Below are 13,147 nucleotides of genomic sequence, written 5' to 3'. Positions count from 1 at the left end.
ATATAAAAATAATATTGCTCGTAATAATGCTTATGAGGCTTTATTAAAGGACATGAATGATTCAAGTTTAACAATGAAAGAAATGAATGTTTAATATGTTTAACATTTAGGAGTATGCTTTAAATCAAGCATGCTTATTTCTGGCAAATGTGAACAGTTTGCAGAGCATGCTAATTTTAAGCAAGCTTATTAGCATGCTTTTTTTGAGCACGTCTGTCAGTACCTTAAAGGGATTATAACTTTGACACACAACAAAATTGCCAGTTTTGATACATATTATGATTTTTATAGACGTTAAACAACGAGAGTATAAAAACCAGCCTGAGATAATATATTAACTCTTGTGTCTCATATTTAACATTGTCAAAGTTAGCTAAAAAAATATAGTAATGATCTGTCAAAGTTACCCCAAAAGTACAGAAAGTAATTAATTTCTTTGCCTTGATTTGATTATTTTTATCGCATCCTAGTTATATTTGATTATTTTTGTTGAAAAAAAAAAATAAATATAAAATTTTCATGTCTTAACATTTGACTTTTTATATAAATGTGATTAATGATTTATTAAATGAATTTTATTGTTAATTAGTAAACATTTACTCTTGAATTTCGATGTACAATAATTTTAAATATACTTGCTTCATTGTCATTAACATATTGTAGAATGTTGTGTTCTCCATAATGTGATATATTTAAAAATAATTTAATAGTGATTCAATGTAATGTGTTACATGTATTCTGTGGATGTAGCTATAAGAAAAAATTAAAAAATGACAAATACTTCATATAAAGATAGGAATGTTTACACAAAGTTTACAGTAAAATAAAGTCCAGATTTAATGAAATTCGACTTAGCTCATACAGGAAAAGATCCAACAATTCACCAATATATTTTTTCTAGAGACTGTCATAGAAGTGAAGTGTCATATTTATCAGTTAAAAGGCTGTGCTACATAGCAAACTGTAGGTTATTCGTGACGGCACATCGTCTAGCTGTCTGTATTCTGCTCCACTTCGCCTGTAAACATCTATCGTCATATTTGTGGTTGCACTGAGATGGCTCCAATTTGTTCACTGATTGTTAGTTCGTACTTGTCAGAGGGCCTCCAGTCTTCGCGATAAATTTTCTCATAGTGATGTCACTCACAGCCCAATTTTAAGCAGTACCTTGTTCGGCAATTTTCGGGTGTTTGGCGCGCAGGTGCCTCAGTAGCGAGCTCTTATCACTGAAGCACCGTTGACACACGACGCATGTGAACACGCGGCCGCTGTGAACTTTTGTATGCCGGCTCAAACCTATACATGATACAATACATTATTTAGGTTTTTTATGCGACCAAAGTAGCCAACAAGCGTATGGCCCACATAATGATAAGCGTTTACTGCAGCCTATCCTAGGCACCAGGAACATCGTAAGCGCGTTGCCGAACTTACCATCGGGGGTAGGTTCGGCAGCGCGCAGCGGTTGGGGAGGGTCGGTCCCAGGAGCTCTGGTCACCTTACCACAGGGATTTAACACTGCTCTCAAGTATTTGATTATAATCTTCTTTATATGTATCTATAATATAAAAATGAGTCGCTGAATGTGTTGCTAAGCGCAAAACTCGAGAACGGTTCGACCGATTTCACTAATTCTTTTTTTAAAATATTCCTTGAAGTACGAGGATGGTTCTTACGGAGAGAAAAATTCTAAAAAAAAAAATTAAATTTCCTGAAAAAGTCTAAAAACAACACTTTTCTATACTCCCATACAAAAGATTTGTGATAATACTTAAAAGTCAATTTGAATTTTAATACCATACAATAAAGTTTGTGTTAGGCGATACGAAGTTCGCCGGGCCAGCTAGTATATTATATTCTTATTAGAATAATTTTACAATAGTCATTATACAGGAAGGCGAATTTATCTCAATGAGAGATCTCTAGCAGTCAACCCATGGGAGGGAGCCCGGGGAGCGTAGGCCGCAGTAACGCTGTGTGTGTGTGTGTGTGTGTCGCACCGGACGCGTGCAGGAACACGCGCGGGCAGCGCGCGCAGCGGTGCAGCGCCAGCGCGCGGGCGTGCGAGCGCGCGTGCGCCGCCAGCGCGCCGCGCTGCGTGAAGCTGCGCGCGCACGACGGGCACGGGAACGGCCGCTGCTCTGGAACTGACGGGCTGGCGCTGACTATGGTACTTTCGTATACAGATTGGATTTGTTGTTGGTTTCAGTTTTATCGTATTTGTTTCGTTATTTTTCCTTTTTTTTACTTGCACGTTTGTTCTATTCAATTCAACTTTAAACAGACGTACAGTCGTAATTGGCTTTAATAATTATATGACATTTTATTTCTTATATAAGTTTTCAGTGCTGTGGATGCTGTGGATGTCCGTAATAAATAAATAAATTCACTCACGCATAAAATTCATTTACGCACGCACGCGCACGCACATACAAGCTGGCGTGCACACATTCACATACACACACCTCTGTGCACCAGCTCGTGCCGCCGCAGCACCTCCCGCTGCGCGAAGGCGTGGCCGCACTGCGCGCACACGAAGGGCCGCTCGCCCGAGTGCACGCGCGCGTGTCTCCGCAGAGCTCCACTCGACGCGAACCTCTTGCCGCACTCGGCGCAACGAACGCGTGACCTGCGCACACGCGACTCAAAATAACTTATATTCTATTTGAATTAAGAAAATCGCACTGTTGGTACTCTAGCCCAACGTCAGAACTCCTAACAAAGACAGTCATTAAAGCATCGTTCCACTAAGCATCCGTAACGTACGCAACGCACATTCTATTGTTCCACCTAAGGTCCGTGGTCGTCGCGAGCGATCGCTCGACGTCATAGATGACGTCATTGTCGCGACCACATCGCCCACAAATATAGGTAAGTCCAAGTTGGCTTTTATCAAAACGTGGCGATTTTTTTTTTAAAACAACTGTCAATGTCAAATTGTGAATGTTATCTCTCATTCGATTCTACGAAAACGCAACGATAACTTCCCGGAAATCCATATTGAATTAGGTTTTAATCTAATCCAAAATGGCAATTTCAGCGGTCGATGTATCCTAACAAGGTCATAACTTCTCTTCAGGAGCAAGGATTTCCTGCGGAGTTGGCCAAAGCGATCTGTCCCCCAAAGAGACGCCAGATGCACTTATCTCACCCAATTGATCGAATTACAGAGATCTTTTCGATGCTAGATCTTATTGTCGACGAAACATGGACTCCAGACTTATTAATAAGGTGTGGCGGGACAATAAAGCACCAGTACAGTGCCACCAATGCCAAGTCCTTGAGTATGCGTCGGTGAACTTGCAACAGAAGATTTTAGTGCGTCCGTTTCCAGGGAGTACTTGGCCAAAGACTGTGCAAGACCACAAAAGGAGCCACATACATGTGCGAATTCCAACAAATGGTAATAAGAGGAACTCCTCCTGGTGCCATATATCTCTATAATATGTATATATATATGACAGCAAAGATCCTGGCGAAATACATGGAGGGACCATTTCCAATCCCCCAATGCTACTAATGCCAATTCAGTCCGTCATCACGCAACAGATACGATACGCTACAAGCGAGTGAAACGATTCCTCTTGGATCCTACATGCAACTGCCTATTAAAGGCCTGGCAGAGCTCATGAATACATTTAACAGGACACTGCAGATCAGACACAATCCCTATTTGTGGTAGATAAGGAAAGTCATTGTTCTTTCAAAGTTGGGAAAAAATCATTGAATTCCTAGAAGTGATATCGTTCAGCCCATCATTATTTTTTTATTGGCTTTCACTAGGGCTAAGATATAACAGATTATTTTCATCAATGCCACACAGAATAGAGAAGACACAAAGTAGAGTATTTATCAAGTTATATTTAAACTTACTCTTTTTTAGGCTGTATCACATTCTTCTCAGTGTTGCTAGGCTCTATTAATTTGAATGTTGGTTCTGTATTAATTTCACTATTACTAATTTCGTTGTTTGTTTCTTTCTGCTGTTCCTAAAAAATATTATTTATTATAAAATAAAAATAAAACTACTATCCTTATTACCTTAACAAAAATTAAAGCAAAACTAATAATATTTCAGAAAGCTTAAATTTTTATATAGACTTAAATTTTTTTAGTCCAAAATTTAATTTTACAAATTAATTTAATAAAAAATCCACCACTTTGGTTAATTGTTTATTGATTCATTTTGAAGTACATATAAAATAACAGATAAATGTAAAAAAAAAAATATTATGTCTAGTAATTGTTTTTTAAAACATCATCACTTCAGCCTATGACAGTCCACTGCTGGACATAGGCCTTCCCAAGTTCGCGCCAGACATCCCGGTCTTCCGCAATCCTCATCCAGGTCTACACCGGCAATCTTACGTAGATCATCGGTCCAACGGGCCGGAGGACGTCCCACACTGCGTTTGCCAAGTCTCTACTCTAGGACCTCCTGCGACACAGATGACCAGCCCACTGCCACTTCAACTTGCTAATTCTGTGGGCTATGTCGGTTACTTTCGTTCTCTCGCGGATAGTCTCATTTTTAATCTTATCTTTGAGAGAGACCCCAAACATAGCCCGTTCCATTGCACGTTGAGCGACTTTAAACTTGTGGACCAGTCCCCTCGTCAGTGTCCACGTCTCGGCTCCGTATGTTAACACAGGCAGGACGCATTGCTCGAAGACTTGTCTTCAAGCAACTTTTTCAAAACATACACAACAGAAACAAGAAAATAATTATAGTTTGAATACCTCATTAATTTCCAGCACCTCTAAAACAATTTTACTATTGTCTTCAGTTTCAATTTCTATTAAACTAACATTTTGATCCATTAATATCACATGATCACCATTTTGTGACAGTATACCCAATTCCACAAGGATGGTAGACAAAAATTCAGATACGTCTTGTTGAAAAGATGCATTTACAATACTTTGATTAGGCTCTGTTGCAGGTTTCTAGAAAAAAAAAACAAAAAAATTACATATAAATTGATGAAAAAATTACATATAATTTATCAAAACATTAAAAAGAAGGCTAAGAAAGCAGTCGCTATCGCAAGGGCCAAGGCTCAAGATAAGTTGTATCATTTTTTAGAGAGCCCACAAGGTCAAAAAAATCTTTTTAGAATATCAAGAGAGAGAGAGATGAATGCAAGAGATGTAAACCATATGAAATGTATAAAAGACGAAGCGGGGAAGATTTTGACGGACGATGAGGAAATAAAAGAACGCTGGAAGAGATACTTTAATAACTTGATGAATGAAGAAAATGAATGGAGCGGAGTGTTAGAAAATGTACGAAGTAATGAAGGAATGGTGAAAGAGGTAAGTATAGAGGAAGTGAAGATGGATGGAACGGAAGATGGAAGTGGCTGACTTTATTTTTCAATAAGTTGGTGCAAGAAGAGGTCATACCCGAGGAATGGTGCTACAGTTCACTGGTGCCCATTTTTAAAAATAAAGGTGACATACAGGACTGCAGCAGCTATCGGGGAATAAAGCTCATGTCACATAGCATGAAGATATGGGAGAAAGTGAAAGCGCGACGAATGAGAGAAGAATGTGAGGTCACACAGAACCAATTTGGGTTTATGCCGGGCCGGGGAACTACGGACGCCATATTTGCACTCCGCCAACTCTGCGAAAAATATCGACTCGCACAAAAAGACTTGCATATGGTGTTCATGGATCTGGAAAAGGCATACGATAGGGTCCCCCGTAAGGTTCTGTGGTGGGCTATGAAAAGGAAAGGAGTGCCAGAGAAGTATGTACGACTTGTTCAGGCGATGTATGATATAGCTAGCACCCACGTCCGGTCCGAAGCCGGAGTAACTGACAAATTCAATGTGGCTGTAGGTTTGCACCAGGGGTCGGCTTTAAGCCCGTATTTATTCCTCCTAGTAATGGATGTTTTAACATCAGACATACAGGAGGAAGCACCCTGGTGTATGCTGTTTGCTGACGACGTTGTTCTTGTCGGAGATAATGCTTTTGAGGTACAGAGCAGACTGGGAAAATGGCAGGAAAGACTGGAGGGCGCGGGATTGAGAATAAGTAGATCTAAAACGGGGCACTTATTCTACAATTTCAGCGGTTTGTCCGGTTTTTCCCATATCGCTTTGAATGATGTATCCCTACCAGTTTTCTCCGACTTCCGGTACCTTGGGTTATTAATACAAAATGACGGCAACATAGACCGTGACGTGAAAAATAGAATAAATGTGGGATGGATGAAATGGCGACAGGTCTCTGGAACAGCTTGTGATCCACGAATGCCCCTTAAACTTAAGGGGAAAATCTATAAAACGATCATAAGACCTGTCGTAATGTATGGATCGGAATGTTGGGCAACAAAAGAGACGGATGAAAGAAGAGTGCACGCAGCCGAGATGAGAATGCTAAGATGGATGTGTGGAGTAACGAGGAAAGATCGGATTAGAAATGAGTATATAAGGGGAAGTTTGAAAGTAGCACCCGTGACAGAGAAAATGAGGAGCAATAGGTTAGCATGGTATGGGCATGTAATAAGGAGGGATGACCGCAATGTCGGTAAAAGAATGTTAGGGATGAATGTCGAAGGACGAAGAGCGATCGGCAGACCGAAAAAGCGATGAATGGATTGTGTGAGTGAGGATATGAGAAAGAAAGGAGTGAGCACTGAAGTGACGAATAATAGAGAGGAATGGAAGAGGAAAACATGTTGTGCCGACCCTACATAAGTGGGATAAGGGCAGGAAGATGATGATGATGCATATCAAGGGTTTGGCTGAGACAACAGATGTGCGATCAAGAAGATTTATATTATAAACTAAGCATTAGTTGATACAAAGTATTTACTAGTACTATGACTGGTTTAAGCCAATTAAGCCTGTTTCACTAAGACATATACTTATACGAGTCCAAAAATATATTAGAAAAAATAATAAACTAAGTACCTCAACTATGTCACTAGAAAGAACACTAAAATCATTTACAGTATTATTTCTAATTACGTCTACAACTGTATCTCCATTATTAGGTGTATCTTCTGTTGTACTTTTTACATCTATTTTTTGCTTTGTTCCCAATTGTTTCACAGCTAAGACATGAGATTTTAATTTCTGGTAAGTGAGAACACACTTCTTTTTGAACTCATAATAATTGTTCAGTTCTTTCTGACATTCTGTGCATATGACGTTGGGAAGACAATCTTCACGTTTTATCTGAGGGTTAAAAAAATCATTTATCATTAATAATACAATAAAATGTGTCAAAATTTAAATTGAGTATTGATTCTCAACCACACCGAATTTTCACTGCTGTATCTTCTCCACCCCTCTTTACATTGGAAAAGTAATTTGTGTAATTGACACAGCCATATAACAAATTAATTGAGAAATAATAGAATGTTTAAGATAATCGTTTGACTGCTTCAACGTCCGGCACTGATGGGATAGACACTTTGGTGCACAAATAACAGAGCGAAAGCTCTACATAATACTTCGTTATTATTAGTTTTAACTTTTAACACTTCTTGTATTATAATTATCATTTTCATTTCAATTTTTTGTAATCATTGTGATAAATTATTTTAAATTTAATCTTTAATTTGTAAATAATATTCTGTGTAATTGTATAAGAGACAAAAACTGAAACAAAGATTAAAGTTATAAACAATTACCTCTAATCCAACGCACATCATGATCCTCATAGTGAGTGAAGCACAAATATTATCATTATCTGAGAATATCGGAACACTTTCATTAACTTTTTCGAGGCACAGTCTGCACATTTCATGAACACCTTCAATAACTTGATATTCGGTCCGTTTTCTAGCGTAAGTTCGCATTATTATATCAAAATCTTCTTTTTTTTAACAACAAAACATTAAAATAATCAATGTGCTACGAGCTTATAAGTAGTAATTTTAAATACATTCTAAAAATTAATATTTTGCTCGTTTCATAAGAAAACAGCAAGTTTTTGATACAATTATAAATGTCATAATGACAGCAGGATTGAAACGTTGCTAACCGTGTTGCCACCCCCAAGAAACTAAAAAACAGCAGCTCACCAATAAAAAAAACAGGACAAAGCAGTAGGTAAAGTAAAAAAGGCAGATTTCATACTTTCCTCGTATAATTAAAATAATTACCAACTTTTATTAGTTATCAGGACTAACATACATTGTTCAAGTAACATTATTTTCCGCTTTCATCCTCAATTGCCTCATCTTTAGTATTTTCAGACTCACTTTCCTTCTTAAAATCATACATATAGTTGTTAAATTTCTTTATGTGCATTTTTGTACGTTCAAATGAGTAGCAATCAGTTATTTCGGATTTAACCGTTTGCTACTCATTTGAAAATTAAATGTGTATGACCTTACGGTCGATATTTTGATGCATAATTAAGTTTTCATATATTATATCATATATTATATCATTTCATATATTTCATATATTTATAGCATAAAATAATCTTTACACGGTGGCGCTGCAAGTAAGCACAAAAGTTTCTTCAGCAATTCACACAATTCATACTAAGGTTTTAACAGTTGTTAATGCTTCAAATGTTTTAAAATATCCGAAAAATACCTTTTGGAGAATTTTGTACGTGGTTAATTTTGTAAAAAGTTTGGACATGATTTTCCCGTGTATAAAATATAAATTTCAATCACATAAGAGTGGTCGGGGAATTCCCTCGAATCCCGACAAGAGTAATTACTGCCATCTGTATTATTATTTAGTGGTCATGAAAACATATTACATAGTGTAATAGATAACGCTGAACACTAATTGAAAAACAGTAAAAAATAGGAATGAAACAGAAAATGAAACAGGGGTATGAATGTAAAAATAGCAAATCTACTGTTAAAACAGTAGGGTTGGTAGCACTGGTTGCTAAATAAAAAGACCTATTGGATTCGTAAAAATTATTTATTTCTTTTGAATTAGGTATGTTCGTTTCTTATAATCGCTATAGTTCACATAATATATTTATTTAATATATTTTCTTACTTCCATCTCATTAAAAGTAAACTCATATTTCCGTGTTGACGTTGACGAGGGTTGACTCATCTTTTATATCTGAGTGACTTTTTCAACAACTACTGCTTAACACTATATATAAAAGTTTTTTATTTTTCTACCGAGGCTTACGCCGTTGCGTTAAAGGGTCTTCAGATTCATATGATTCTGAACACCAGAAGATAAATCTGACTAGCCCGTTGGCGCAGTTTGTAGTAGCCCTGCTTTCTGTTCCGCGGGTTGCGGGTTCGATTCCCGCCTGAGTCTGGGTGTAATATATATATTTATTTATATATGTATTATTTATATGTATGTTTATAAAATAAAAAAAAAGTTATAACAGTTGGTTGTTACCTGTAACACAAGCATTAAGTTGCTTACCATAGAAACAGACGAACATGTCTGAATGTAAAAAAAAACTATTTAAATCGAATTAATTAAACTAAATTAATTAAACTATTCAAATCTTCTTGCAAAAATTCCGAATTTACAATAGTTCTTATCTTATATATAAAATTCTCGTGTCACAATGTTAGTCAACATAATCCTCCGAAACGGCTGGACCGATTTTTATGAAGTTTTGTGTACATATCGGGTAGGTCTGAGAATCGGCCAACATCCATTTTTCATACACCTAAGTTATAACGGGGGGGGGGAGATTAAGGGGGGCTAATAACATATATGGCAAAACAACGTTTGTGGGGTCAGCTAGTATTCTTATAAATTTTAAGATCATCTACTTAAAGTTGAAAAGTGGCAGTTTGCCTTGAAGACATAAGTCATAGTGTTTGCCTCACGGTCTTATAAGACCGTGGTTCTGCCTGTGGTTGACCTTTGGTGCCGAGACATAGACATTAACGATGGGACTAGTCCACAAGCTTAGAGTCACTCAATGTGCTATGGGAAGGCCCATTGAGTCTCTCTCAATGATAGGACCAGAGATGAGACTATCCACAAGAGAACGAAAGTAACCGTTATACCCCGAAAAACCAGTAAGTTGAAAAAGCAGTGGCCTGGTCACGTGTGTCGCAAGAGCAATGGCCACTGTAGCAAACGAGTCATGGAGTGAAGACCGTGCGTTAGCAAAAAATTGGAAGTTGGATGACGATAGCGGAGAATCGGGATACTTCACCTGAACTTAGGGAGGCCTTTGTCCAGCAGTGGCCTACGAAAGGCTGAAATCAAACGTAGTGAAGCGAAGACAACAATAATATTTCGTGAAGTATTTTAATTTATAATACTAGTTTTGTTACATTTAGTTTAACAGAGTTTAGTTTAATATATATCTATAATCTATAATCTATAATAATCTATATAAAAGCGAAAGGTCACTCACTCATCACGAAATCTCCGAAACTATAATATCTACAAACTTGAAATTTGGCAAGTAGGGTCCTTATAGGACATAGAGATCCGCTAAAAACGGATTTTACGAAACTCGACCCCTAAGGGGTAAAACGGGGGTTGCAAGTTTGTATGAAAGTCCAATGTTTTTGAAGTAAGAGACTTGAAATTTAAAATGTACGCTCTGTAGATGGTGAGAAGGTGTCCAAATAATGTACCTTTAGAAATCAACTCCCTTTTGGGGTTAAAACGTGGGATGGTAGGTTGACTCACTCATAAAGAAATCTCCAAAACTATATCAGCTATAAACTTCAAATTTAGCAGGTAGATTCTTTATAAGACGTAAACAACCGCTAAGAAGGAATTTTAGGAAACGCGACCCCTAAGGGTATAAAACGAAGATTGGAAGTTTGTATGAAAGTCCTAGGTTTTTGAAGTAAGAGACTTGAAATTTAAAATGTAAGCTCTATAGATGGCGAAAAGGTGTCCAAATAATGCATCGTAATCAATATATAAATAAAAAAAAGAAAGGTCACTGACTCACTTAAGAATATTTTAGCTTATTTAATGACTAAAATGTTGTTATCCAAGTTTTACGCGAATTTTACTCATTATAATGCAACAACTGTTTCGGATTTTATCGCGTTTTATTCAGTTTTTTAGATACTCGACGTTTCGGATTCTTTACAAGTTTACAGCAACTATGGTCACGGGAGGACTGGTCCTCATAAAATCCGAAAAAGTTGTTTAATTATGACTAAAATGTTTGTGATATCCCTAAGCATTTATAAGCAACTCTTACACTCAGGCATTTAGCTATTTTAGGAATAGACGACCGTGTGTGTATGTTGAAGATATTTATATGTTTTATATACCTGTTATCTGTATATAGAAACAGAACAAGAACGAAACAGAAAGAAAAAGAATAGAACAGATTAAGAAATGAATAGAACAGAATAGAATAGAACAGAATAGTACAGAATAGAAAAGAACAGAACAGAACAAAACTGAACAGGATAGAGAACAGAATAGAATAGAACAGAACAGAATAGAATAGACCAGAGTAGAATAGAATAGACCAGAGTAGAATAGAATAGAACAGAATAAGAACAGAACAGAATAGAACAGAATAGAACAGAACAGAAAAGAATAGAACAGAACAGAATAGAATAGAACAGAACAGAATAGAATAGAATAGACCAGAGTAGAATAGAATAAAACAGAATAAGAACAGAACAGAATAGAACAGAATAGAAAAGAACAGAACAGAATAGAACAGAACAGAATAGAACAGAACAGAATGGAACAGAATAGAATAGAATAGAACAGAATAAGGAAAGAATAGAATAGAATAGAATAGAACAGAATAGAATAGAACAGAACAGAACAGAATAGAAAAGAATGGAACAGAGCAGAACAGAATAGAACAGAACAGAGTAGAAAAGAATAGAACAAAACAGAATAGAACAGAATAGAATAGAACGGAATAAGAACAGAACAGAATAGAATAGAACAGAATAGAATAAAACAGAATAGAACAAAACTTAATAGAATAGAGAATAGAATAGAGAATAGAACAGAATAGAATAGAATAAAATAGAACAGAATAGAACAGAACAGAATAGAACAGAATAAGAACAGAACAGAACAGAATAGAATAAAATAGAACAGAATAATAACAGAACAGAATGGAATAGAATAGAACAGAATAAGAACAGAACAGAACAGAATAGTACAGAATAGAAAAGAACAGAACAGAACAAAACTGAACAGGATAGAGAACAGAATAGAATAGAACAGAACAGAATAGAATAGAAAAGAATAAGAACAGAATAGAATAGAACAGAACAGAAAAGAATAGAACATAACAGAAAAGAATAGAACAGAATAGAATAGAACAGAACAGAACAGAATAGAATAAAATAGACCAGAGTAGAATAGAATAAAACAGAATAAGAACAGAACAGAATAGAACAGAATAGAAAAGAATAGAAAAGAACAGAACAGAATAGAACAGAACAGAACAGAATAGAACAGAATAGAACAGAACAAAATGGAACAGAATAGAATAGAATAGAACAGAATAAGGAAAGAATAGAATAGAACAGAACAGAATAGAATAGAACAGAACAGAACAGAATAGAAAAGAATGGAACAGAACAGAATAGAAACGAACAGAGTAGAAAAGAATAGAACAAAACAGAATAGAACAGAATAGAATAGAACAGAATAGAATAAAACAGAATAGAACAAAACTTAATAGAATAGAGAATAGAATAGAGAATAGAACAGAATAGAATAGAATAAAATAGAACAGAATAGAACAGAACAGAATAGAACAGAATAAGAACAGAACAGAACAGAATAGAATAAAATAGAACAGAATAATAACAGAACAGAATGGAATAGAATAGAACAGAATAAGAACAGAACAGAATAGAACAGAATAGAATAGAACAGAATAAGAACAGAACAGAACAGAATAGTACAGAATAGAAAAGAACAGAACAGAACAAAACTGAACAGGATAGAGAACAGAATAGAATAGAACAGAACAGAATAGAATAGAACAGAATAAGAACAGAATAGAATAGAACAGAACAGAACAGAATAGAACATAACAGAAAAGAATAGAACAGAATAGAATAGAACAGAACAGAACAGAATAGAATAAAATAGACCAGAGTAGAATAGAATAAAACAGAATAAGAACAGAACAGAATAGAAAAGAATAGAAAAGAATAGAAAAGAACAGAACAGAACAGAACAGAATAGAACAGAATAGAACAGAACAAAATGGAACA

The 13,147-nt window shown here is 36.0% G+C and overlaps 1 protein-coding gene across 1 annotated transcript; it reads right to left on the bottom strand.

Moving 5' to 3' along the window:
* Positions 1 to 566: 566 nt before the first annotated feature.
* Positions 567 to 8,021, bottom strand: LOC123655070 (zinc finger protein 667-like). The gene is made up of 7 exons (XM_045590907.1): positions 7,652 to 8,021; positions 6,927 to 7,193; positions 4,741 to 4,947; positions 3,874 to 3,989; positions 2,466 to 2,629; positions 2,001 to 2,147; positions 567 to 1,296 (listed from the first exon to the last, which is right to left on the bottom strand). The coding sequence occupies exons 1-7, from the start codon at positions 7,817 to 7,819 to the stop codon at positions 1,157 to 1,159; spliced, it is 1,209 nt and encodes a 402-aa protein (XP_045446863.1). The 5' UTR covers positions 7,820 to 8,021; the 3' UTR covers positions 567 to 1,156.
* Between the last annotated feature and the right edge of the window lie 5,126 nt (positions 8,022 to 13,147).

Source organism: Melitaea cinxia, chromosome 7 (assembly GCF_905220565.1).
Source record: "Melitaea cinxia chromosome 7, ilMelCinx1.1, whole genome shotgun sequence".
Lineage (NCBI taxonomy): Eukaryota > Metazoa > Arthropoda > Insecta > Lepidoptera > Nymphalidae > Melitaea > Melitaea cinxia.
Note: the sequence above shows the minus strand (reverse complement) of the source record. Positions and strands in the feature narration are given on the sequence as shown.